Below are 27,904 nucleotides of genomic sequence, written 5' to 3'. Positions count from 1 at the left end.
GACCTTTCACATTCCAAATCACAATAAATGTTAGAACGTTTCATAAAATGTTCGAATTACTCTCACGTTCGAATGTGGTATAATACATTGGAAAGGTGACACTTGAGTTTTGAATGTTGTAGTATTCCTTCGAATGTTAACCTTTGAGTTCCGAATGATGCACTTACATTCAAACGTTTAAGTGAGAATTGTTCAAACATAACATTTCCCCTGTTTGCGCATGCATAAATTCTCATCACGTTCGAATGTTTAAACATATACACATTTAAACGTTTTCAAATTTGACAGTCAACCTTGAACGCATAGTATTATACGTTCAAATTTTAATGATAACGTTCAAACATTTATGTCTAAACGTTCAAACATTATCATTAACAGTTTTAATTTTATTACAAAATATTTACAACTATGGTTCTAATGTTCTGTTCTTATTAATTTAGGAAATCACACATCTATTGACAACAAAGAAACGGGGACGGAAGGGAGCCAATTCATACACTGCTCAGCTTAGGGCCCAAACAGTCATGGCTGAACGAGAAGTATTAATCAATGAGCTCGATGAGTTCACCTCGAAGTAGAAGACATTGAGAGACGTCTTCATGACGAGAGGATGGGTTTTGATATGCTCGTTGAGGGGGAAGGTTTACCCCTCAATGGTCCGGGAGTTTTACATGGAGATGTGTTTCATACCTCAAGACGCATCCTTCCAAACTGTGACTATACGCAGTGTACAGTTCGAGGTTTTGGTGAATGTTATCGCCGATCTACTCGAGATCCGTCGGGTAGCTGAGACGAGTGAGATTTTATACCAATTGCTCGGGTTGGAGACACAGGACCTGAAGCAGTTGCAGGCGCAGGCCATACAAATGTAGGCACATATGCATCATCTACTGGCCCAATTGAGGCATAGAACACTGCGGATGAGCCTGATGTTAACGTTCAAATTTTATTGATAACATAAATGTTTACGTCTAAACGTTCGAGCGTTATCAGTAATAGTTTTAATTTTATTACAAAATATGTATAATTATGGTTCTAATATTTTATTCTTATTAATCTATGTTATGACTCATCTATTGACAATAAGGAAATGGGGCTGGGAAGGAGCCAACTCGGACACTGCTGGCTTGGGGTCCAAACAGTCATGCCTAAACGAGAAATATTAATAAATGAGTTCGATGAGCTCACCTCAGAGCAGAAGACACTGAAAGACTTCTTCGTGACGAGAGGATGGGTCTCGATGTGCTTGTTGAGGGTGAGGGTTTACCCCTCAATGATTCGGGAGTTTTACATAGAGATGTGCTCCATTCCTCAGGACGCATCCTCCCACATCGTGACTGTGTGCGGTGTACAATTTGAGATCTTGGTAGATGTTATCGTTGATCTTCTCGGGATCCGTCGGGTAGCTAAGACGGGTGAGATTATACCAGTTGCTTGGGCTAGAGACACAAGACCTAAAGCAGCTGCAAGCATAGTCCTTATGGACGTAGGCACATCTGCATCATCTATTGGCTCAGTTGAGGTTGAGTACACTGTGGACAAGCCTGATGTTGACGACTGAGATGAAGAGTTCTACATCCTCACTGGTATAGACCGGGAGCAGTTGAAAAAGAAGAACTCCTTCAACTAGAATCAACTGATGCATTTCTTTCACATGTTGCAACTTATTATTGCAAACAATCTAGATCCTGTAGCACATAAGACTACGTTCAACTAGACTTGCACGCAATTCCTGACAAGCGTGATAGGTGGAGAGTCGATTGACTTCCCATGAAGGATTTTTGAGAGGATCCGTTATGAGGCTAGTATTGTCTTGAGGGACAACCTCCAATATGGAGTCATCCTGGGCCGGCTATTATTGGCCTTGAACGTGCCACTCTAGGAGCTCGAGTGGATGATAGACCAAAAGAGCTCTCTCGACATCACCACACATCGTCAGAGCATTAGACAGGGGAGGGGGTATGCTAGACATCAGCCTGGTCTTGTACCAAATCTTGTTCCACCAACTCAGTTTGGGTCTGATGTTGCTCCCCAAATTGGGAGTACTGGTTGGTAGCCAATGGGTGCATCTGCGGGGGATGTTCGACCAGCTTGGGTTGATGTAGTGATCTTGGAGATGACGACGCATATGGACTGACGATCGATAGGCAGATCGTGCATGTAGAGCAGATCGTCACACAAATTGTCCATCGTGTCGATGTCCTAAATCAGAAGGTCGAGACACTGATATAGGAGTTTCATACATTTTTGAACAACATGACCTTCTGAGTGTTGTTTACAAAATGTTATTATCTTTTGTATTTTGTTTACAAAATATGTATTGTTAACATTATTTAATGTATCTATTGTTTTTAATTTCAATTCTCAATTTTCTTTTATATTAACTTTTCCAACTTTAAAATCAAATCAATGTACTTCAAATTTCAATTTTTTAAAATTTATAATAATTGTTTACAAAGTATACACTAGCAAATTTAAAAACTACATAAAATTTAAATTATAGTCATATTTAATACCAAATACTCTATCTAACGTTCGAACGTTAGCACAAAAAAATATTATGTTCGCAGTAAATATTTTTAATTCGAACATAAATTTGCCTATATTCAAACGTCAGCAGAATTCTGATTTGGATTTAGTGACAGTTTAAGGATTGTCACCAATTCCAAAGAGTCACTAGAAGACATTTTTGTTGTAATGAACTCTGGAACCTTACACAGTACTACTGGACAGGACTGTTTTTAATTAATTTGTTTATGAGGAATACAGTAGTACAGACACTCTAGGTTTTTCCTTTATTCGTTTGAAGTAGATTTCCAACATGATATTGGGTAATTTGAATTAACCAACTCAAGATTAGCCGAAGCTAATATAAAAGGCCACATATTATACTAATGAACTCACTTTTTGAGAGATTTATATATTCAAAAGCTCGAAGTCATAAAATTCAAACTTAGGGTTCACCTAATTCTAGGCCAACGTCTTGTGTGTGTGTGTGTATATATATATGGTGCAGCGTAGGCGTGCAGCTGCACATTATATTAGAGTCGAGGCAATATTTTTTAGACCATTTTTGTTTATTTTGTTGGCTGGACTCCTTGTTCCTAGATCTCTACATCCGTTGATGATACGCTCTATCTCTCACACACACTCTCTCTCTCTCACAAATATGCAGACTGCAGGTGCAATCTTGTCCTTCCCAGCAAGGAAAAAAGAAAAAGAAAAGGAGTATATATAATTACAGCCTTACAAGTGCAATAACGTGATAGTGTCAGCTAAAAGAACGGAATGGACGCAAAGTAGTGGTCTGTGTCCCAAACAAAACATGTTCTCTAGGTAATGCTCTGGTCCCAATTCCCCAGTCCCCTCACCTCTCTTCCCCTTCTCAAAAGCAAAGAGCAGAAAATTCAATTCAATTGGACGTTGATTCCCACATTGTATACGTGGCCACATTCTATTCTTCAACCCGCAACTGGGTCCTCGATCGTAACATGCACTTCTTTACACCTAAATTCGTGCTTTTTGGGCTTTGCAATTTGCATGCAAATGGTCCCAAATTCCATGTTATCTTCTGGACCACCTGATGATCTCTCTCTCTCTCTTCCTATTTCAGATCAGAAATCCAATAATTCTCGTGCATGCAGTCGTGCAGAGTATTCATTTCTCTACACGGCCTTGATTCTATTCACTTTTATTGCTGAACAACTTAACCTGCAAAATTATTTCCATCTTCCAACATATATGAACTATCTTTGATCTCCAATGATCTTAATTTGAGCTTTCTGCGCTTTTCTGCATTCTTGGTCCCAGGTTTGACATGATCGGATGGACCACTTCCAGTCTTCCACCCACCTATCTGAAAAGAGGCTTTTTACACGGATATTAGGTCGTAATAAAGAAAAAATTTGTTTTTTCAACTGTCTTAGATCTTTATTGATATTATATATATAGTGAAGAGCCTCTTGTGCAATCTACTTTTATCATCAAACTCTCAATAATAATGATCTCTCTCTCTCTCTCTCTCTCTCTCTCTCTCTCTCTCTCTCACACACACACACACACACAAAATAATTACCAATTTTTTTTACTTTCAAAACTTTAATGATTTCTTCTTGTTTAAGCCATATTGGAACTTTACACTGATGACATAATAAGATGCGATTCACAAGATTAATCAAATCATATCATGTCAACATTTTAGAGAGTGTATTCTCCATATATACCGACTTATGAACTAATATACTTTCGATAAGTGTTCTTGTATAACATTTTTTTGTTATCTCGGGGGACATAAAGATAGACTGGCTATCTGCATGGGAATTCAGAAAAGACCCTTGTCTTAGAATTGACTCATTGGACTATTATATTAAAATTGAGGTATTGCGAGGTTTATTTCCCAAACTGATATATCATGTTTTCCTGCGTGAGTTTGCATTCCAAGATAGGACTGCTTTTATATTACGTTTAAAGTAGTCCAATTTGATTTAAATGAAGTTCGTTTCTTCCTTCTAAATATGTGCTGATACTTTGATGCCCATATGATCTTTTTAATTAAATAGCCAAGTTGCACTGCAGATACCAAACTACTAAATATATATATATATATATATATATATAAAATTACTTCTTCCCTTGTCTTATCTCCCAATTATTTCATATATGAAATTATTAATTAATATGTTGTTACTTCTAATTGATGAAAAATATGTAAATGTGTGTGTGTGTATGATGATGTTATGTATGTCATGATGATTCAGCAACAGCGACACCTCTTCATCATGTGGGGTTTGACGTACACATGTGTATATATATATATATATATATATTTATATGTATTCCCGATGGATGTTGGCCATTACAGTGACAGTATACTATTAACGGAAACACTGTTAATTTAAGGCAGTACCTAACAATTCGTGCATGCATATGGTAAAATATTGTATATATGTACTCAAAAGGATCAGCTTTCTGGTCACGATACGTCTCTGAATTCATTCTGAATTAATAGCTAGCTAGCACTGGATCAGTACTTTGCATGCATGCATGCCCGCCCGCCCGCCCGCGGACCCAATACACATTGCTCCACGAAAATAAAATCTTTCTGATCGATCTCTTGGGAAACTACTCATACATTGGAAATATATCAAGACTTTTAAATATCATATAAATTATATATATCACCACTTATTTTAAAAATTTAAATTTGAAATATTGAATTAAATTGGATAAGGTGTATAAGAGTACGGATTTCAATTTAAGACATCTGCTTTGATATCACATGAAATCACTACTTATTATAAAAATTTAAGCTGATAGAAATATATAGATTTTATTATTTATACTATATTCTTAATATATATATATATGTGTGTGTGTTTTTTTCAAATTCTTTCAGATATGGATTGTGTCGAGAAATATTATAAGTGTTAATTGATAAATGTTAATCAGATGATGATATACAAATTACATTATTTGATAAAGTGAAACTATCACGTTAAGGATAGTGCTATTATACCATCCAAGTCTGTCTACTTGATGTACCTTTAGTGCAAATTACACTTTTTATTTTTTATTTTTTGTTTCAAATACCTTTTAAACATTTTTTTTTAAATATCAATTCACTAATAATCACTTTTTTAATTATTAAAAAAATTATAAATTCAAATAAAATACATAAACGATAAAATTAAAAGGATAGACTTAGATTACATATGATGATCATTATCTTTGCCGAATAATCGAGCCCATAGATCGAGCGCGCATCAAGTAATATTCTCTTATCATATTATACAAGTACAATAAATTTCAGTAATAGCTAGCCTCCTAATAAATATAGAATATTCTGATTTGTTTATTTTCATTAATCAATTAATTGGGGCTTTAAATGCTGTCAAATGGTCATTTTCAGGTCGATTCAAAATTTTAATTAGGAGAATTGTTTTGGTCGATTCCCCAACCAGTCTGCAAAAGTCTGCCAAAAGCATCATGCTAATATAGAATGTCTATGTGGCCTAGAACAACATGCATTATATATGCACAACATGATCATATATATATACTTGGATACATAGATACATTAAACAAAGAGCTAGCTAGAGTTATAATATTTATGTTGATCTATAGATAAATGTTACAAGATTTATTGAGTAACGCAGTTGTTCATTTTTTTTATTTTTTTATTTTTATCATTTGCAGTTATATTAAATATTAATACGACACATTTTAAGCGATTACATATAAGTAAATAATAAATTTAAGAAATTACTATTATAGTTTAAATTGTGAGTACATGTGGCTAGTGGCCCTAAAGTTACTCCGACGTTGTGTCCAAACCTCATAAATACACGTGTTATGTCAAACGCGTTTAATGAGACTTCGACATCGTATCTAGACAACACGTGTACATGCATATAGACTATAGAGATTAGAGAGGGCCTCCGCGTCTCTCTCTCTCTCGTTAAGTTGTAGGTGAACATCAATGCAATAAAGAGGTTGGTCCATCTCATTATTATAGTTTTTTAAAATTTAAAATAAAATATTTTATTTAACTTTCATCAAAAATTATTTTATATTTTTTTTATTATACAAACATCAATAAATATTATAAACACCATCTATTCTATTATAAGATCAGCTAATTTAAGTTGAGATCACTTTCATTATTATTATAAAATTAATTAAAGTTTATATATTTATCCAAATATTTATTTTATTGTTTTCGGTTTAGAAGCAGTTAGGAGAAATCTGGTTCATCATTATAATCGCCAAACCTTTTGCTTTCATCTGCAATAAAATATTCTGCAAACCTCAAGTATATATAAAAGCACAAGTTGAGCTTAGCTAATTAATAATAATTATTGAGAAAATAAATAAATATAAATATAAAGAAAAAGAAAAAGAAGGCACCAAATAATACAACAAAAAAGAAAAAATTATATACGAGGTTACCAATGCGAATACCCAAAATTTAATGGATAGGTACAGTTCATGGGTTACACATATTTACATGTCACTCTCTCTCTCTCTCTCTCTCTGAATCAAAAATCCTCCTTTTGCCTCTCTCTTTCCCCTATCACTTTTCACCGATATCACTGATTCTGTGACTCAATCACTCTTAAAACCATACAAACCCACACACACGTGCGCACTCTTTCTTCTCTTTCAAATTCTCTCTAGATTCGGAATGATCGACCGAACCCACAAAATCGCGCCTGGTATCTGATCAGAACCCAAAGCTACCTCCAAATCTCTCGACTATGTCTCTGTATAGCTCCTGTACTTCCGCTGCTAGCAGCGCCGGTAGCTCCGTGTCCTCCACCACCAAAACATCCGAGATCGACTGCCTCCTTGCCGGTGCCGGCTACAGGGTCCGCTCTTCCGACCTTCGCCACGTCGCCCAGCGCCTCGAACGCCTCGACGCGGCCATGGTCAACTCTCCTGCCGAGGTTTCCCAGCTCGCTTCCGACGTGGTTCACTACAACCCCTCCGATATCGCCTCCTGGGTCGATTCCCTCCTTTCCGAGTTCAACCAGACGGCGTCTCTGCCGTCCGATCTTCCGGAGCTTCCCGAGCTCGTGGTGGGCCCAGTTCTCAATCAGACGGTGTTAGCCGAAGATGCTTGGACGGATCACGACGCGCCTCAGCATCAGCAGCTGAATAATCAGTTCCCTGTCATGACCGCGATGGAAGAAGATTCCGGGATAAGGCTAGTCCACGTGTTGCTGACGTGTGCAGAATCCGTGCAACGTGGCGACCTCGCATTTGCCGGTTCGCTAATCGAAGATATGCAGAGCTTGCTCGCACGAGTAAATACCAGCTGCGGCATAGGGAAAGTAGCCGGCTACTTCATCGATGCCCTGAGCCTCCGGATATTCACGCCGCAGGGTGTCGGGTTTGGTGGCGGCGTTGGCCTGGACGCGGCTTACGAGAACGAGGTTTTGTACCATCACTTTTACGAAGCATGTCCATACCTCAAATTCGCACACTTCACGGCGAATCAAGCCATACTAGAAGCTTTCGACGGTCACGATTGCGTGCACGTCGTTGACTTCAACCTGATGCACGGCCTGCAGTGGCCGGCTCTGATACAAGCTCTGGCCCTCCGACCCGGTGGGCCCCCTGCACTCCGATTGACCGGCATTGGCCCACCTTCGCCTGACGGGCGTGACTCGCTCCGCGAAGTCGGGTTGCGGCTCTCCGAGTTGGCCAGGTCCGTCAACGTCCTGTTCTCTTTCCGCGGCGTGGCGGCTTCGCGGCTCGAGGACGTGAAGCCGTGGATGCTCCAAGTCAGGCCGAAAGAAGCCGTGGCCGTAAACTCAATCATGCAGCTCCATCGTCTTCTCGGATCGGAGCCGTCACGGAATTCACCGATGGAAATGGTTCTGGGGTGGATCCGGAACCTGAACCCGAAGATCATGACAGTGATCGAGCAAGAAGCGAATCACAATCAGCCCGGGTTCTTGGACCGGTTCACAGAAGCACTATACTACTACTCGACCATGTTCGATTCACTCGAAGCCTGCACGCTACAGCCGGAGAAAGCACTGGCGGAGATATACATACAGAGGGAGATATGCAACGTGGTGTGCTGCGAGGGCTCGGCTCGGGTGGAGAGGCACGAACCGTTGGCCAAGTGGCGGGTTAGGCTAGGACAAGCGGGTTTCAGGCCATTACATCTGGGATCCAATGCGTTTAAGCAGGCGAGCATGCTGCTGACACTGTTCTCGGCAGAGGGGTATTGCGTGGAGGAAAAAGAAGGGTGCTTGACGCTCGGGTGGCATAGCCGGCCCCTCATCGCGGCTTCGGCATGGGAAGCCCTCGCACTTCCAGATGCAAACTCACCTGCTACTGCACCTGGGATTTTCGTAAATCCTCACAGTAATCCTCCTGTAAACTCGCTGTAAAATTGTGTATTCCGTTCCGTTCCGTTCAGTTGAGTTGAGTTGAGTTCAGTTCCTCCCGTTTTGATCACTAGTCCTACAATTTTCGTGCCTTTTTCTTTAATTTACTGCCATGCCTAGCTATTTAATTTAATTACTGTATTTTTCCTAATTTTTACATCAACTTTCATACATTCCCCTATATTATTTTTAGTCTTCTCATGAGTAGTTTGATATGTCAGTCGTCACTTAAATAAAATATATATGTAACATATAATGCATCGTCTGTGTAATTAAAAATGATAAAAGTTCCATACGCATTCATGATGATTAGAATATATAGGTTTGATAATTAAAGGTTAATCGAGGAAAGATTTGCTGAGAAGAATGGGTCATGGGATTTTAAAGTCAAAGCAAGGTACTGGTGCATGGCATTGGCAGGCGCAGATTGTCATAGATAAGTAGAGTGAAATAATAAGATTCAGGTTCTAGAAATGAACCGTGCATGTATGGCAATGACTTTCTGGCATATATGGTCGGTCCTTAAGGATTATTGGGTGGCCGGTCCATCGTTGGAGTTTCAAAACCCCTAGCTCGACTAATGCCCCCCCTCAAATAATGTACTCAAGAAAAAAGTCATATATGCACGCTGCATGTACGTATCTGCAAGCATAGACAAAAACATGCTAATTAGGCAGAGTCAATGCCATGCATGCAGGAAGTGGTTTGGATCGAGGAGCTGATCATGTCATGAACTTGGTGCCCTTTCTTTCATGATCGATCGATGTTGTAGGATAGTACCAGAACCTGAGAGAATTAGCTCTAAGATTAGGGGCCAGCAAGGAACCTGAAATCATTTTCCAAACAAGGCAATTTTTCTTTTTAAAGGTTCCATCTACACCATGGTCTATTCTAGCTTAGACGGCTACATGTGACCAAACATCGATGATCAATTATTTTAGCCCTCGCATTTGCTGGGATGGATCGAGCCCCCCACCTACCTTGCCTGCTGCCCCTTTGGTGTATCATACTCCAACAACCAAATTTATAGCTAAGCTAGGGTTTTATTTTTATTTTGAGTTTTTGTTATTTTCAAGCGACTAATTGATGTGACCTCTATTCTAATTATAAAGAAATTAGTTAATACGCACTAATAATTTTTTTATGTTAGCAGGTACATTAGACTTATATATATATATATATATATATGCGCGCGCGCTAATTGTATCAATAAATAGGCTCGTATATAAATTTTTTGTCTGCGGGTAAACCAGAGCATGCATGCAGTACTGCACACCCTTGGTCTTGAATTCAGTCCAAGCTCAGAACATTTCTTTAGAATTACTTTGGCTCGCTACAAGCATAACATAACGTTGAAGTATCATCCCGCCATTCTATTTTAAATACAAACATCATTAAATGGTCCCGTGGTTTGGATTTTGATTTGCCCTTCTCATGAACTTCAGTAATTTGATTTAACTACTTCGGTTAAGTTTGGATAGTTAGTTGAGACGAGATAAGTTGAAATGAAAGTTAAATAAAATATTAATATTAAAATATTATTTTTTAATATTATTATTATTTAAAAATTTAAAAAAATTGAATTATTTATTATATTTTATGTGAGAATTTGTGAAAATTATAATAATAAAATAAAATAAATTGAAAGTATTTTTTAATCCAAACCGAGCCTTCGTGCAATAACTTTATCTCAATTTTCCGGTACCTTAATTGATGTAGGCGCTTTGATTTAAAAATAGTTCTAAAGAAAAAAACAGTTCTCATATACTTTTATTAGATTTAAAAACTAGTCTTAAAATTAAAATCTAGTGAACAGTGAACAATGAGGTAATTTTTTTATATACTTGATATATTGACCCATGGACTTAGTCAAATGCAGCGTCTCTCTCTGAATTTTTTTTCCCCTTTCTTTTGGGCCTACATCAAATACATATATATATATATATATATATATATAAATTAAGTTTTGCTAGGAACAAATACATTTCGTATATTAATTCGTCTATCGATGATCATTTTTATCTAAAAAAATGTAAAAAAAATTTTGAAAGAAGAAAAAAATCTTCTATTTCATAAAAATTATTTCCGTCTTCAATTCATATCATTTCGTTAAATATATATTTTACATATCAATTTTGATGCGCGAATTGGTACACGAAGTGCACTTGCAAGAAGATTTTTTCATATAAACCCTCTCACTGAGAAGGGTTTGAATTTAAAGAGATATTTGCTCTGTTTTTTTTTTAATTTAATAACTAAATATACCCAAGTCATGCTTTGATATTCAGCCTTTTTTTTTTTATTTTTTATTTTTTTGTGTCTAACAGCTTATACGTACTCTTGGTTTACATAATCATAATGAGAAACTTTATACTATTTTTTTTTTTTTTTGTGGGTATTAATTTGTGTTATATTGGAGGGAATAGGAAGAGAAGAGAGGCATTTGGGGGTGGTTGATGTGGATGGACATGTGATGTGAGGATGTGGGTCGTGCCCAACTTGAACCGAAGGGGACCCAAGACCACAACCACCAACGTAGTAATCAGCATAAGAGGCAGAGTAAATTGGGTCACATGAGAAACCTGTCGAGTCCATCCTCCCAGCTCTGCCTGTCACCTCACATCCCTTTCTTCTCTGTGGGTCTCACTCTCACTCTCACTCTCATGACTCCCCATCACAGATCAGTTTCTTCTTTTTCTAGCTCGTTAAGGTCTGTCAATCTCCTCTTATTGTCTTAATTTTTATTATTTTTCGTCGTATTTATCCATAGAAAATTACTGAATCTCAAAAAATCTTATGTAAAAGAGAACAATAAACTAAATTTTACGATTTAACATATTATATCAAATTCTTCTTTTATTTATATAATATATTTTAATATCGTTTACTAAAAAATGAAAAAAAAATATAATGTTTATAATTAATTAAATAATTCACGTAAAAATCGAGAAATATATTCAAATTAGAAGTAAAAGAGAAAGGAGAAGAAGGAATATAACTCACATGGCTACTCGTGTTGTAGTGTAGGCCATGAAAACGAAACCGATGACCAATGGCTGTGGGGCTACCCAACCAAAACGCGGAACGGGAAAAAGAGAGGAAAAACCCCTTCCGAAACGGTGGCCCACGACACTTTCGCCCTGACTGTTGCACGTGATCCCGTTTCGGGACATCCGGACCAACTTGTGTGTTGTGGGCCCGCCCAACAATACACTGGGACCACCTATGCAAACTAAGCTTTTATTTATTTAATAATCTTGTGACCCGGCAATTTCACGTTTCGTTTACCGCCCACGTGTCGACAGCGATGTCACCTTTTTTTAATTTTTAATTTTTTCCCATATCCTTCTCCCTCTGTCCTGGGTCAATCCTCCGTGAGAAAGACCTCTCTTCCCTTTTCTTTAGTTTTTTATTTTTATTTTTATTTTTTCAATTTCGAAAATTCGTTTTTCTAAGCTGTGAAAATGACACGTGATTTGAACAATCAACGTGTGGGGTCCAACGTTTGTTCTACGAGATGGTAAAAGCGGTCCACGAGGTCTAAATCACCCATTTTAATTTTGTTAATGAATGAACTGTCTTCCAACTCTTCTTAATCATCATGGTAGTGGAATATATAGATGTTGCCGCTAATGTTGTTGTTGATTTAATTAATTGGGTTTTTATAAGATTATTTTATTCTTGAATTTTAAAATTTGATTTGATTTATAAAATTTATTTTTTAAATTAAATTATATGACGTATGTAGTAGTGTCAAAATTTTAAAATAATGGCGTTGGTTTTTATATTCTGTAATTTCTTAAATGTATGTGGTACCGTATCCATGAAGATCATTGATGATCATCTAAGCAATTTTAATTACAAGGCATACAAGGAATAGAATTTCCAGAAGTAATCAATAATTTTTCCTTCTATAATTGTCAAAAAAAGTTGGGGTGGTTAGTTTTTCTCGGATGTCAATCAAGAGCTATCCCATCTCAACGAGAAAAAGGTGAAACGGCTAGATGACTAGAAAAATTAATAACGGTGTACTCATTAGTGAATAATTTGACTTTGAGCTTTTCTGGGTTGGCATGTTCAAATTGAAGTGTTCTACATCACCAATACATCTTTTTTTAATTTGTAAATTTTCATAGGATCATCTATAATATATGACATTTATGTCCGATTAGTTACACAAAATTAAAAATTTCATCTTATCTTATTTCAACTCATCATTATAATTTTTTCAAATCCTTGTATAAAATATAATAAACAATTTAACTTTTTTAAATCCCAATATAAAATAAATTTTAAAAAATTATATTATAACAATATTTTATTCATTACTATTTAAAATATCTTATCTCATCTTATCTGTGTAACCAAACGAGACCTTATAAACTCAATTTGATGTTTTTCAATACCATAATTAAATGAAGGCTATTTTTTTCTTCTTTTTAAATAATTAAAAGTAATGCTACATATAATTATAAACTACGCAAGTACAGTGTAATTTTTTTTAAAAAGAGTAGGATTTATTTTTAAAAAATTAGTTTTTTTTTTATATAAATTTTATATTTACTCTCATTTTTCAAAAAAAATATACAACACTTTTACACTCCACGATAACAAATATAATTTCCCATCCTAAAATTTCTAAGCTTCTATAATGGGTGAAAGCATAGGGTCAAAGAGTGCCAAATTGACGGGTTTCAATTCTAACTTTCTAAAGCTGTTAGTCAATCTACAACGTACCTACTTTATTGACAATTGGAGGGTAAGATTGAGACCTTTTGCTGTAGATGAGTGGAGCAAGTTTTCCAAGCTTTTTCCACACAAAATAATATTTATCATAGGTGCAAAAAATCAAAAAATTATTTAAATTATGCTAATTACAACTGGTCTGCCAACACATCATCATTTACTCTTAGGTTTGATCATTTCAGTAAGCTATATGCCTTGTTGGACGCAGTGTCAAAATTTTCAGGGCACAACATTTAGAGACACAAAGCACATCATCATTCATGTACAAGCATTTCATTCAAGTTCTTTATGCTTCTATTTCGGTGATTGACCTTTCTAGTCTCTCCAACTAGCAGTAAAACATCACATTCTTCACCTTGTCTTTCAAAGCTGGCAGGGGACGGACAAATGACCCATTTGTTGTCTGTGGGGAACATGTTTTAGAATGATCATGCACCTCAGGTTCCATGTAGAATCGAGCTCTGTAGGCCGCCAGATGTGCATAATATGCAGGAGGCACTGAATCCAGAAGAAATGATTTGTAACTGACGGTTGTGAATGTATGCATTATTACACCTTTTGAGTTGTGATAGACATCAGGTGGCAAACAAGATTCATGCCCAATAGGAAAATCTAACCAAAGAAATATTTCTGTTTGGTTTGTTTTTATGCATTACTTTCTTAGGAAAGTATAGATTGTGTTTAGAATGCAAAACTAGAATTGTGTAATCAAAGTAATTATGCCCATCAATTGCAGAGTAGGTGCCAATGCAGTGCCATAATTCAGCATGCATATTTGCAAAAAAATTGAGTAAGATATATACCTACAGAAACAGATCGAGTGCATCGAGCATACCTGAAACAAAATTAATGAACTTGTGAATTCACTAGGCTTATGCAGTGGAAGCAACAAGGGAATCGAATTTCTTACGTATAGCACAGGTTGTTGGTTAGAGATTGGATTTCATCTGCAGTAAAATTGTTCTCATCCCAGAGAACATGATAATGAGCAGGTCGACTAGTTCCCTGTCAAATGCCATTTCCAGTATAAACATAAGTTTGACGTTCTGGGAAACCTTTATCTACCTTAAGTTCTAATTGTCAAAATTTGTTTTATCCGGTGCGGTATGTTCAGATACGGTACCTGGATTCCAGCATGACTACATAAATAAAAGTCGAACTCAGTTGGATGACAGATTTTTGAATCCACCACAGTGCCTACATATGAAATTCAAACCAATAAAAACTCCGTTTAAGAGTTAGGAATGACAGCTGAATGACCTCAGGAAAGAGCTAGCAAACTCTTCTGCAGAATCTGACAGGCCCCGTGGTTCAGAGCATGCGATCACTTGGCTTAAAATCACACTTGGGAGCGTAGGTTAGCTCCTCCATGTTGGTTAGTTATTTTCGTCCCCGTTTGGTTACTCAGTTGAGATGAGATATTTTTTTTTTTAAATTGAATAAAATATTGTTATAATATAATTTTTTAATGTTAGTTTTGTTATAGAATTTTAAAAAATTGAATTGTTTATTATATTTTATGTAGAAATTTGTTAAAATTGTAAAGATGAGATGAGATGAAATGTTTTAGGTAATCAATCAATCACTAGCACAAATTCTAGCAGTCACCAGAAACAAAGAATATATTACCGGGTAAGATATTTCCACTCTTGTCGGTGCTACTTCTGTCGTTGTGATTAGTTGCAACGAGTCTAGTGTGGTGCCGCTTTTGAACGACAATAAATGTTACCGGAGGTTGGTAAGTAGGTTCTAATGATGCACAAGCCTAGACATGCATGGTCAGAATGTAAGCACAGGAAGAGCATAATTAATGAAAACCAGGATAACAGATCTTCACTAACCTTACGAATGGCATCAAGTTCATATAGTAAGACTTGGTAGAACTGTCCCTCGCTGATACCATCCCTACACATTTTACAAAAGTAAAACCTTACATATTTCTTGGAACAAACTGCCAGTTCAAAAATTCTTCTGTTTTTTTTTTTAGGAACAAATCTTTTTCTAACACCAAAATAAGGTACAAGTTTAAGGGGAACTCTAAATAGATAATTAGATCAGAGCACCTGTAAAATATGATCCTCAATGGTTTCTGTCCAGTAGCATTCTTAAAAGAAAGTAGAAGCTCTCTGCAGTAGCATGGAAAATGAACTTTTAAAGGGCATGATTTCTGATTAGTAAATACAACAAATGGAAGAAAGTTATTTTATGCGAGTCAGATCTTATGATGTCTAAGTGGTGGCTTAGATGGCTATGATTGAAGATGATTAGTCTCTATGTTTCACTTGGGATGCATTTAGACTAGATATTTAGCTCATGCTTGTTTACAATATGTCATTGTCTCCAAGTAAGTAGTGAGAATACATTTAGATTACTTGGTACATTGTATCTTGTTTCAAAGTTGATGCCCGGTGGGTGTGTAAAGGAAAAAAACACGGCTGTTGATAACTCTGGCGCAATTTGAAGATAGGACACCACATATACATCACCAAGTAACCTCAAGCACCAATGAAGAAGTACAAGATAAAATGTGAAAAATGAAGTACTAGCAATAAGAAGATTCAGAAGTAGTGAACAATGCTGTCAACCTGATATTTTCTTGTTTACCAAAAAAGAGAGCTTGTCATTCCCTTAACAGTATTGCAAAGTGGTGTTGTTTTTCAATTTGACAATCATCATAGCTGCAAAATCAATTTTTTTCAACGGCTAATTCAAAGAGCTCTAGAATTATCCTGCTGTTCCATCTTTTACAATTCTGTATCGTAGCAGGGGTTGCCTGCCTCCTCTGTCTTGTAGAAAATTTAGTGACCTCCTTGAGATTGAGATGGAGAATGGAGGGGACAGGTTTGGGTATTGGGGTAGTCTCTTAAGGAAAAATTTTGATTGATAACTATAGAACAATAAGAACGAGGTACGCATAACATATGAACACCCGAGTCTAGTGCAGTGCTAAAGAGTTCTTAACAGTTTACCTGATCATGCCTCCAGTAACCGTACCATGTTGAGGATCTTTCCAGGTTTTGAATAAGTCTTGGATAAGTTCTTCTCGATGAGGCTGTGCACATACCAAACCGGCATACTTTGTAACTTCTGGCCAATCTTGGGAGGCCACAACCTGTATTACAATAGTCATCATGCTCAAATTTGGAGACAACCATAACCTTTCAAGTAATAGAGGTGTAAAATGATTACCGCAGCTATAGATGGATAAGAATCTTCTCCATTTTCTGGATGAGTAACATCAGCTCCAAAAATGATTGTTGGAATATCGCTAACTAAAGGAATCCTCCAACGTAAAGCATCTAGAAGCACTGTATTTCTTCCTCCCATCTAGAAAGTTCAAATGAAAAAATAAATCACTTAATCTGGGTTTCAGGGAGTCAAATTAATAGACATTTACTATGCAATAAGCTCTGTTGAACCATGATCTTTTACGACAGACCTTGACATTGATTTTAAGAGAGAGATTTGCCAGATACTGTCTGCTACTCTTGAAGACATATTTTGTAAGGCAGCACTGTGAAATCAACCCTAGCTCTGTTTCGCAGATTCGTTTCAGTTCACCTATAAACAGAGGATGCACCCTTCAGCCAGAGTGGAAGTCACATATCAAGTCATACAGAGTCACGCATGATAGCTTTGGAAAAACTGAGTTTCGTGAGAACTTAGAAGTTGAAGGCCTTGTAGAAAAAGGGTTTACTAGTTACCAGACATATTTTAAATTCCTAAGCATGAGAAATTAAATTTCACTTAACATAAAAAGCCTAATGATGCAAGAAATCTCATAACAACTTGGAAGGTCCCTGGTTGCGTAATGTGATACCCACAAATCTCTGATAGCAAAAGCTAACTGCATACCATACAAAGAACCATTGTTGTCCGGAAGAATGGCGATAAGCAACTCCAACTCTTTTCCTTCAAGATTGCTTGTAGCAGCACAATAAACGTATTTCAAGGCCTTCTTTACCTGATCTGGTCTGGTTGAATATATAGGAATCACAGGGTCCATGTTAAATTCCTGAGATCAAATGTTAAAACAACAAATTATAAATACAAGATATGATTTGAAACGTTTTGAGCAAAATTAAAATCATTGGAATGATAAGAAAGAAAGAAAAACAAAAGTAGAATCAATCACACACGACACAAGATTTACATGATTCGGCAACGTGCCTACGTAGTTGTAGATGATTTTATTGCAGTGCGGTGGCCATACAAGAGAATAATACAATATATAACAAACCTTAACCAGCTGGTCGGGTTGGTTCAAGGGCCAAAATGGGTCAAAAAAACCGCCACAAACGGAACGAGGCTCAACACAAAGAAGCACAGCTTTTTTCTAAAATCATTCATTTCTAATTAAAGTTAGCCACTGTCAAGTATTAATGTATAGGAAAAGTATACCATGCCAGAGATTTTGCACATTCGAACCAACTGTTGACAAAAACCACGAGCAGTGCCCTCTTGGACAGTTCGTGAGAAGTTGATACAAGCCCAATATCTGATGGTGCTTCCATTTACGACTTTCTGAATAAACAAAACTTCTATCAGTTTGCTGTTAAATTTTCTAAATTTCTCCAAGTAGACAATAACTAACCTTGTTCATCATATTCCATTGACCAACTTGAGGCAAGTATTCTGTTTCCTTTCCACTATCACTATACTTGAGCTATATTAAGAACAGAAAAAGGACACAATGAACAAGTTGTTGGCAGAACGAGGTTGAATGTCACATGAAGTAGTAAAGTCCCTTTGAGCATTACCCATGGAGCTGGAAGAACCCGAGCCTCAACAGATGCAAGCTTGCTGTCTATAATGATGCCAAACTCCTTTGCATAGGGATCCTGATCATAGTCATTTTGGTGAACTGTCTGGAACGACAACAGAGAAATGTCAGAATTTGGCATAAAAACCATACCATTGATGCTTTCATCACTACTTGCAAAAGCCTATATTTTCTTTCACCTTAAATGCATTATGAGTAGAAAAGCGGAACATCATACCAACATAAAACTAAAGATTTTGAATTCGTACCATTCTAGCAGATTTTTTTTTTTTTTTAAGTTCCCAGAAATCCAAAGAATTGGAGATGTAACCTGTAAAATGTCCATTTCTTGTTCCTGGGGTCTTTGGCATGAAACTTTTAGCAGAGAAGTAATCTGTTTCTCATTCAGCCCTTTCGTGTATCTCTGCCCGCTAACAATCTTGCATGCCTGTTAAAAGATACAGAAAGAAATGGATTAAAGAAAACCTCTAAATAGTAAAGTATTTTATTTAGTTTGTCTTTAACATAGATTGATCCCATATCTTATGTTTAATTTCTTTGTTCTAAGAAAAGTCTCTCTGTAAGCCTTCTGATGGTATCAAATGATTGTTTGAAAAATAAAATCATTTAAGAGCCAAACAATTAAAAAATGAAAAAGAAAATACAAATACAAAAAATTAGATAAGCAAGAACTTAAAATAAAAAATAAAATAAAATAAAGAAAAGAAAAAAAGAAACACACACAAAATTGTTTTTTAAGAAACAAACACAATAATTTGACCAACACAAATATCGCAAGGTGGGGGCACTGGGCGGCCAAATTGACCACCGCTTGGTGGCCCTCTCAATCTGGCCACCCATGGAGGTGACCTACATGGTTGCAATGTTGCCAACTTATTTGCTATAGTAATGTTTTTACCTTGGGAGTTTATTTTTTATTTTTTGGATTTTTAATTTGTTTTGGTTTGATTATAATATTTTCAAGTTTCCACCATTTTAGTTTCTTTTTACATGTGGCATATCACATGGGGCAAAAAAGTCTAAAGTCAAAATAGAGGGATCAATCTGTTTAAAAGTAAAACCACAATAATTATTTTAGTAATTAACTAAACAAAAATAGACTGTTTCATTTAAAAAAGGTTAGAAATATTGAGCAGAGCCTACCTCCATTGGCAAGTACTTCACCTTCTTCTGGTTTCCCACTTGAAGACAAGGTAGGTGGGGATACCGAATGACATATCCATACATCTCTTGAAAGTACTCAACAACAGATTTCATGTTCCTTTGCTCATCTACTGGGAAACTGATTTCCAAGAAAATACGATAAGTGCTCATGTACAATGGAATGCTATTACAACAAATAACACAAAATAATTACATTAGCTCCCGTGTAGGCTGTGATGACAACCCTGAAATTCGATATTTCCTTCGAACATTTCCTCTGTGTGTAACTTCAACTTTGACCCCTCTAAGGGCTTTCTTGACCTGCACATCAATGATTCCAAAGTAAACCCTTGTTTAAATATGTAAGTATTGATCAAGTAACCTTTTCAAATTATATTTACATATAGTTTCTGTTTCTTTTTTCTCTCTTTTTGCAAAAATACTGTTATCTAAAATCAGGACTACTAGATGTGCTTTATGATTGACACAAACAAAAAAGATGTCATTTTTTCTGTGCTCTACAGATCAAAACCCAACTTTCCAATCAACATATGTCAATTTTACTGCGCTCTGTAAAACCTTTGGAGCCATGTTTTTCCAAATCATTCAATTGTAAAATCAACATGACATGATGACCAGGAAGTAGTTCAAGATTTATCATCAGCTAAACTCGAAAATCCCAGAACAATACAAGGATTACCCTAAAAGACAAATTATAAAAGGTGTTAGCTTAGCAGATACTTTATTATTATAAGTTTGCCTAGTCACTAAGCTGGTGCTGATCTCACAAAAATGTTCAATTTTAAGTGCTAGGGATAGCTCCGTGGGGAATGATCATAGGATAGAATTAGTGGCTGAATGTCAGGATGCAGCACTTACTCTTGCTTTGATATGGCATTTGAAAGTTCTAAGACCATGATTGATTGGTTGTTTAGAGTGATGATAAAGCGCGTAGCACATCACCAAACAATTACATTGTCTTTTTAGCTGGCTAGACATGTACAGTGTGGTATGAAATTGGGATCAGAATTGAATCTAAAGAACATAACCACTTGATTTCCACACCACAGAGTACAATACCTTTACACGATCTGCATCTGAAAATGGCCTCGAAAACACATCTTTATCCAAAATCTGAGCAACAAAATCAATGACTGGGAGTGGCTCAATGAATGCAGCAGATGACATGTCTGATTGACAAGCAGCAAAAGGAAAAGATTTCAGAATGCTGTTCTTCTTTTTTTTTTTTTTTTTTTTTTTGGTGGGGAAAATTTCATGTATAAAAGCATTTTGATACATAGACTACAATCGAAGAACTCTCACCAATATTCAGGGATAGTCCCATCTGTGTAGGTCTAATACTCTGGTAGAAACCTCTCCATGATTCTAAGCCACCACCAAGCGGCTGCGGTTTCTTAATATCAGGAGAATATAGAAACCTTCCAACTGATATATACCTGAACACGCCCACGAATAAGTCTAACAAGTGGAAATCCGCTAGCATTAATAGAAAAATAAAATCGACAAATCCAAAGAAATAGAACAACAGAAATGCACCTTTGGCCTGGCAGTTGCCGCAAGACAATATCAATAATGGTAAGCGCCTCTTGAGGGGTATCAACTGATTTCCCTGCAAGAAGCTCACGCAATTGGTGCATACTGGCTAGTGCTACAAAACTGATTGTCACCTTAAATTGTTGTTCCCTGATATGATTAGCTAAACTTGATCAAATCTTCGATTTAATATTTTTCAAGCAGAAAATCATTCAGTTAAGAGCAATAATAAATAACCTTCCATTGCCTGTCCCCTGGTAATCATCATTCAGTACTATGGTGAAGTCTTTCGAGGCAAAAGGTAGCAATCCGGCCGTGTAAAGATTTCTTCCTCCATCATAAACAGGGAGCCTCATCCCCAAGTCAGTCTCTCTATAAAGTTTCACCAACTGTGTCATGATGACTCTGTTCAATTTCGAAGAAGTAATCTCAGGCTTTATATTAACCTGCATCCCACAAATATAAAAGGAGTGACAATATGCACACAAAATCTGGAGGTCATTTTCAATATTTCAGCTCTTCAATTTAAGCAGAACTTACAGTATATTGACAGATATCTGACCCTGGTATCTCTGCAAGGAAGTGATTGGCTTTAACTAAACACTTTGTTCCCAGCTGGCCATATCCAGGCCTGCGGTGTAACATAAGGTTTTTGCATGAAGCAAGGTACCCCACATCTAAATCAAGCTCTGATTCTTGCAATCTCTCGACTTTCGGTAATCTTCCTCTTCTCCTTCCCTTCCTACTCGTCATGGTCTTCTTTTTATGTTCCAAGAAATCTTCATTTTTGTGCACCATCTGGGTTGGTGTTTTCTGATTCATAGAGTTCTGTAGTGGTTTCCTTAATGTCTGAGTGTTCTCCAATATCACACTGTTCTCCAGAGGGTCTTTCATTTGCATGGACCACTCCTTTCGACAAAGAGAACCTTCAATGAACAACGGGCACTAAAATGATCAAGGAAGCTGGATTCTTAAAGCACTTGCAGGCTGCAGCACTATATTTTCCGCGGGAGAAAAAAGGGAGAGAAAAGTGGGGGAGGGGAGCTACACCAAAAATTGAAGGGATTTGACAAAATGAAAACTTGAAGAGTTAAGGCGTAACCAGTTTCACTTTTCATTGAGGAACTAGGAGCCTTTGGGGTTGTTATAAAAAGAAAAAGCAAAGAAAATGCAGAGCGCGAAAGACAAGAAGCTTTGTAACGGCTGCAACAAGCTTGAAAAGCAGCATAAAAAGAACAGGATTAGCATCATATCTCGGCAGTGTTTTCTTCCCCAGAGCTGTATATTCTCTGATAAAAGATGGCCCAAAGAGACGTGCAAACATGCAAAAGAGTCCACGCCACAAGGCACAAAGATTCAAATGGTCCAACTAAAACAAATTATATATATAGAAGAAGAAAAAAGAATGTCTCCTATAAAGGGGAAGGCAGGTGGAGTGAACTCTATTTCCAGAGCTAACCGTGTTTGTGTGTACGTTTACGTTGTTGTTAACCAGATGATCAGCTAGACCAATTGAGAAAGTGGTCCCGTGTACGGGAATAGTTGGATCACTCCAAGTTATTTGCACGACAAGTTGTAAAATGACATATAAATTCATTTTCAGCGGACAGAAGGGAGCTTTAACTCGTCCCAAAGCCAAGCTACAGGGACAGAACAGAGAAAGTACCAAGACAAATATACTAGAAATAAGGAAATCAGAACCTTAAAGGACCCAATTAACAGAACAGTGTTAAATGACCCTGCAGCATGCATTTTCACTCTGTGTAGTTGTTTTCCTTGTTCTCCTTTTCACCTGGCATGATCCATGAACTCGCTCTGGAGGATAAAGAGATCAGTCTCTGTACCAAAGGGTGAAATTCTGCTATCCTTTTTGTCAGGGAAAATTTATGGCTTAGAAGAGTAGTATGAAGATATTAACAATCATATCCATGGGATTATTACGAGACATGAAGAATAATCACATGACTTGTCCCATTCGGTGTTCCTAGGCCCGCGTGAAAGTTCCAACCCAACTCGAAAAGAAGTGGAAGAGAAAAATGGTTTCATTTTTCTTTTTTTGAAACTAAATAATCAGACTAATCCCAACCCTATTAACCTACGATAAAAGCACTCCAGTTTGGACAAGATGGGCTTTCGTCGGTGCCGAGATGGCATCAAAGTTTTGGAAGAGATGCTAATCATGACCCTGATTATTGCAGCAAGTACTGCTCGATCGTTCCCATGGCGTGCAAATTGAAAAATACAAGTTCTAATCCTAATCGTGTAGAATGCAATTAACTTAATTACATTTAGTGAGAAATCATTGAATATGGTTTGTTGACTGATCAATAAACGAAATCTTTTGATCAGGTAAATAAATAAATAGATCTTTTTAGCACGATGCATTGATCCAAGAAGAACATTTACAGTTCCATTAAAAAGTTGTCGCTCAAGTCGGTCTGGATCAGTCAGCCCATATATATATGTGGTTGTTTCTTTCTCTTTGTTGCAACTCCTTGGATTTTTGGTTGTATTGAGATTTTCTTTTTCTTGTACGTACGATACATACATATACTGCAATGCAAAACAAACACAGGTGAAGCGGTCAATGGACCCATATGATACGAATTTTCTGCATTACCCAGTACGTACATTTCTGTCCCAATAATTAGGCAAACAGCTAGGTATCCAGATCAAAGTTCCAGTGAGTACTAGACAAGAAGGAAACTGGGAAGGAATCGTAAAGCACTGCCAGGCTATTACTACAAATTGGAAAGAAGGAATAGCCGTAAAAACACTTTGTAGTGAATGATAAGAGGATGTTTTGTAGTTTTCCTTCGTCTCAAGTAGTTAGAAGTTTTCGGTCTATCATGAACGACATCCACAGTGTTGGTTTTGGTGAGAGGAATTTTATCTGAAGTGATGCAAATTGGAAAGTCCAGGGAAACTACCACTCTAAAATAATATTTAAATTTTATAATAATTATTATAAAAATATGAACTAACCCTCATCTTATTAGAATTTATACCCATGGATCATAGGATTATATATCCCATGTCATACCATTATATCCTCATTCCACGCGACCCACACGATTCTGTACGTCTCTATGTTACTATCAGTCACGTGTAATGTTGTTTTCTTTTCTTTTCTTTTTTTTTTTTTTTCTTTTTTTTCTTTGAAGGCTTGTAATGTTGTGATGTAACAAGCACCAATAATTCTTCATCATGGTCCTCTGATCGGCAAAAGATCTAAGGTTGAAAACCAAACGCCAAACATTTAAACTCCGAGAACCGACAAGCATGGCAATCATGAGGGAAAGAGAGAATTTAATGCACGAAAGAAAAATGTCTGAGAAACGCCGACTAGAGTTATGCACAGACCTTTTGCTTTACGCCATCTTATTGCAATTTGAAAGTTGAAACTCACTCTTTCTGGGGCCTTTAATGTCTCTATCTGCCTCCAAGACACTGGAACTCCGCCTCAACGACTTCCGACTCTGCACACAACAGCGGAAATATGTATATATTATGAAAAGAAAAGAAGGCTCCCAGATGTGCATAAGATATGGGTATTAAGAACTACTGCGGCTACTGAGTGCGGAATAGGTCAAATCTTTAGACTGCATCGCGGCTGAAAGAGTCAGAAACTGGAGGATATGAAGTTAAAACGGTATGACATTAGCGTGACAAGTCTTAGAGATTTGACTCGCTACTGATTGGGGTGGTTTTGTGTGTATATTTTAGCTAGCAAAGGTATAAAATACCAAAAAGATAATGCACGAGATTTATGAAGAAGATCTGGAGGATCTGTTGGTACTTAAAGACAACTGCTGATGTTGAGTTTTCTAGAGACCTTCTAAATTCCCCCGGCCCAGAAAGATTCAAACGTCGTATATTGGTTCCAAATTAACGGAAAGAAAACAGCGCAACGCCAAGAGTACCCCAGCTGTTGATAAACAGAAAGCACGTTCTAAGCTGATCATGACTTCTTAAGCTTTTGGAAGTAAAGAAAACCCAAGAAATAATGCATACGAACCTACAAATTTAACGGACCTGGAAAATTCATCTGATGCATGAGATTATTTCGAGAGCAAAGTATCTCAAAAGAAGGAGCATGGAAATCCTTGGTGCGAAGCTACAATGAACAAAAAACATGAAGCGGAGGAAGATCAAGACCACACTAGTACTAGTATACCAGGATGCAAACAGCTGTGAGGTATAAAGCATGTTGGAACTCGGGTATTTTTGGGAACTGCAACCTTCTAATATTAAATAATCAGTACTCATTTCTTGTTTAATATAAAGTGATGAGTTTTGTTAAAGATATGTTCTATATTCATCATCTATAAAGCTTAATTTTAACAAACATAAAATGTATAAAGGAATTAGCTGCTAACGTACATGAAAAAACTTGTGGAATTTCGATTAATTGCAGATATATATCGATTTCCTTGCAGCTATCCAGAAACATGCTCAAAGCTAGACTTTCAGAAAGGTACTTTAAACGAGGAGTGTTAGAGTTGGCATGCAGATTAAAGGCGTGCATTTGAAAAAATAAGATAGCTTTTGTTTTCATAAAAAGAGAGAAGTGGAAATTATAGATTAAAGAAATCAATAAAGGTACGAGATTCCATACTCAGAGAGAGAGAGAGAGATGGCCGTGATGCTGTGGTGATCTCTGTGGTTCTCAGCAAAGCTTTCAGGGCGAATAAGACCAGGTTTTTTTTCCTCTCTTTCTTTCTTGGAGGAAGATCTGTCAATATATATACATAAAGAACTAGTTGTATATATAATTGAGTGGCGAACGAAGGTTTGTTTCAGGACGTTCTTGGAAAAAATGTGGCCGGAGAGTCGTGTGGTTCAGAAGAGGAGTTCATTCCGGCAAGAGAGATTCATCAAAGAGAGAAGGAGAGATCGATGTGTAAAGCGTGACTCTGGAGTCTGGACTCTGGATACTAGCTCTTTATAAACCAGGTGGGTAGAGGCGGGCACTTCTTCCGAAACTCAACACAGAGAAAATGCCAGTTTGTTCACGGCTGTGATTTTAACAAGATCATCTTATCAAGTGTGAACTTCACCCCGGCTGGCCTGTCAAATGATGCATGCCCAAGTCTCAAATATATTCAATATATTCACAATCTCACAGATTGTAGGTTAGGGGTGAGATACAAAATTTTTAACTGATTTTATTTTAAAATATAATTTAAATATAAAAGTTTTAAATTAATCATTACAATTTTTTTAATTTTTAAATAAAAAATAACAAATAATTCTAACTTTTATAAATCTTTAAATAAAAATAATATTATAAAATTATATTCTTACGATATTTTAAATTTATAATATTTTTTATTTAACTTTTTCTCTCTCTTTTGTCAAAATTTAAAAATATTCAACTCAAATTATCTATTAATATTCATAAACTATCTTACCACTATTTACAAAATTCTCATCTCATTTCATTCTCCAAACCTGTTCAGTGTAGCCTGTAAGTTTGGATGGTGAGATGAGAATTTTTAATTTTGAATGAAAATTTAAAATATTATTTTTTGATATTATTCTTGTTTTGAGATTTGAAAATTGTGAATTATGATTTGAAAAAATTGAATTGTTTATTATATTTTGTGCCAAAATTTTAAAAAGTTGTAATGATTAGATAAGATGATATGAAAATTTTATATCTCATCCCACTTGCCTAACCTGCGTTGCGATTTGGATAATAAGATGGGATGATATGATTTTATATCAAAGTTAAAAATTGTATAAAATATTATTATAATATTATTTTTTAATATTATTATTGTTTTAAGATTTAAAAAAGTTGAATTGTTTATTATATTTTGTGTAAAAATTTAAGAAAATTATAATGATAAAATTATAAGATGAGATAAAACACATTCACTATCTAAACGTGCCTAAGTTCTTGATCGTCTAAAAAAAAGTGTAGTGTTGTTTTATTTTTAGATTTTCTTAATAGAGAAAGAGGGTATCCACTTCTATTAATATATGTTGGGTAGCACTACAGCAACCGCTGGTAGCTATCACTAGTTGTATTATGTGTGTGTGTGTTTTTTTTTTTTTTTTTTTTTTTTTTTTTTTTTGCTTTTTTTAACATATGTATTTTTTTAACACTTTTAAATATTTTTTTTATAAAAATTTACAATATTATTAAAAAAACACTCATTTTATCATTAAGTAAGTGTAATTGATACAATATAAAATAATATTTAAAAAAAGGGATGATAGGACCAATAAATTATTAGACCCGAGCCCTTGTTCCTTGGCGAAGGGGCTGCTGCAATAGCAATTTTAAAATTCAACTTGTGGATTCAGACTCGATTGTGATATGCATCTATGAAAGTACGTAGCAGTGCAACCATATGTTTCAATCATACGTTCCGGAGTCGTTGACAAAGATCTCCACATTCTTTTCTCCTATATTCTTGATTAGGGAAATGGCCGGCTAGGACACTTCCCCACTTAATTAGTATATATTAATATATTGAGTATGTTGCTGTTGGCTTTATCATGCATGCATGCAAGATCAGTAATAAAATAAAATAAAATAAAGCAATAACAATGATAATAATAATAACTAAAAGCAATCTTGAGATCTAAAGAAGAGAGAGAGAAAGAGCCAGTAAAATTTATCTTGTTTGTTATTAGCTTTCAAGCTCCATCCATTTAATTAAGAGCACTAGGATCGTATTATTTGCCTTATTTGTCTCAAATTTACCTGCATTAGACTAGCCAAAAAATAAAAAAGTCTATAGCTTTGAGCTATAGTGACAAGCAC

At 36.1% G+C, this 27,904-nt stretch overlaps 2 protein-coding genes across 7 annotated transcripts; one reads left to right on the top strand and one right to left on the bottom strand.

The window, feature by feature from the left end:
• The first annotated feature begins 7,009 nt into the window (after positions 1-7,009).
• Positions 7,010-9,086, top strand: LOC122305080 (DELLA protein SLR1-like). Its single transcript, XM_043117387.1, has one exon. It carries the CDS (start codon positions 7,257-7,259, stop codon positions 8,901-8,903), a length of 1,647 nt encoding a protein of 548 aa, XP_042973321.1. The 5' UTR covers positions 7,010-7,256; the 3' UTR covers positions 8,904-9,086.
• Positions 9,087-13,728: 4,642 nt separating this feature from the next.
• Positions 13,729-26,202, bottom strand: LOC122305079 (protein argonaute PNH1-like). Of its 6 annotated transcripts, XM_043117382.1 has the most exons (26): positions 25,745-26,202; positions 25,162-25,243; positions 24,962-25,054; positions 24,490-24,605; positions 21,667-22,052; positions 21,364-21,572; positions 21,130-21,276; positions 20,896-21,029; positions 20,653-20,762; positions 19,787-19,893; positions 19,573-19,711; positions 18,740-18,856; positions 18,407-18,514; positions 18,241-18,312; positions 18,048-18,170; positions 17,502-17,661; positions 17,086-17,207; positions 16,836-16,973; positions 16,616-16,758; positions 15,710-15,772; positions 15,488-15,551; positions 15,276-15,411; positions 14,770-14,843; positions 14,557-14,651; positions 14,450-14,481; positions 13,729-14,144 (listed from the first exon to the last, which is right to left on the bottom strand). In XM_043117382.1, exons 5-26 carry the CDS (start codon positions 22,024-22,026, stop codon positions 13,975-13,977), a joined length of 2,823 nt encoding a protein of 940 aa, XP_042973316.1. In that variant the 5' UTR covers positions 22,027-22,052; positions 24,490-24,605; positions 24,962-25,054; positions 25,162-25,243; positions 25,745-26,202; the 3' UTR covers positions 13,729-13,974. The 6 variants fall into 6 exon arrangements, with proteins under 6 accessions (XP_042973316.1, XP_042973318.1, XP_042973315.1 ...); XM_043117384.1 differs by lacking the exon at positions 24,962-25,054 and having other exon boundaries at positions 25,145-25,243; XM_043117381.1 differs by lacking the exon at positions 24,962-25,054.
• Positions 26,203-27,904: the final 1,702 nt, after the last annotated feature.

Source organism: Carya illinoinensis, chromosome 3, assembly GCF_018687715.1.
Source record: "Carya illinoinensis cultivar Pawnee chromosome 3, C.illinoinensisPawnee_v1, whole genome shotgun sequence".
Lineage (NCBI taxonomy): Eukaryota > Viridiplantae > Streptophyta > Magnoliopsida > Fagales > Juglandaceae > Carya > Carya illinoinensis.
Note: the sequence above shows the minus strand (reverse complement) of the source record. Positions and strands in the feature narration are given on the sequence as shown.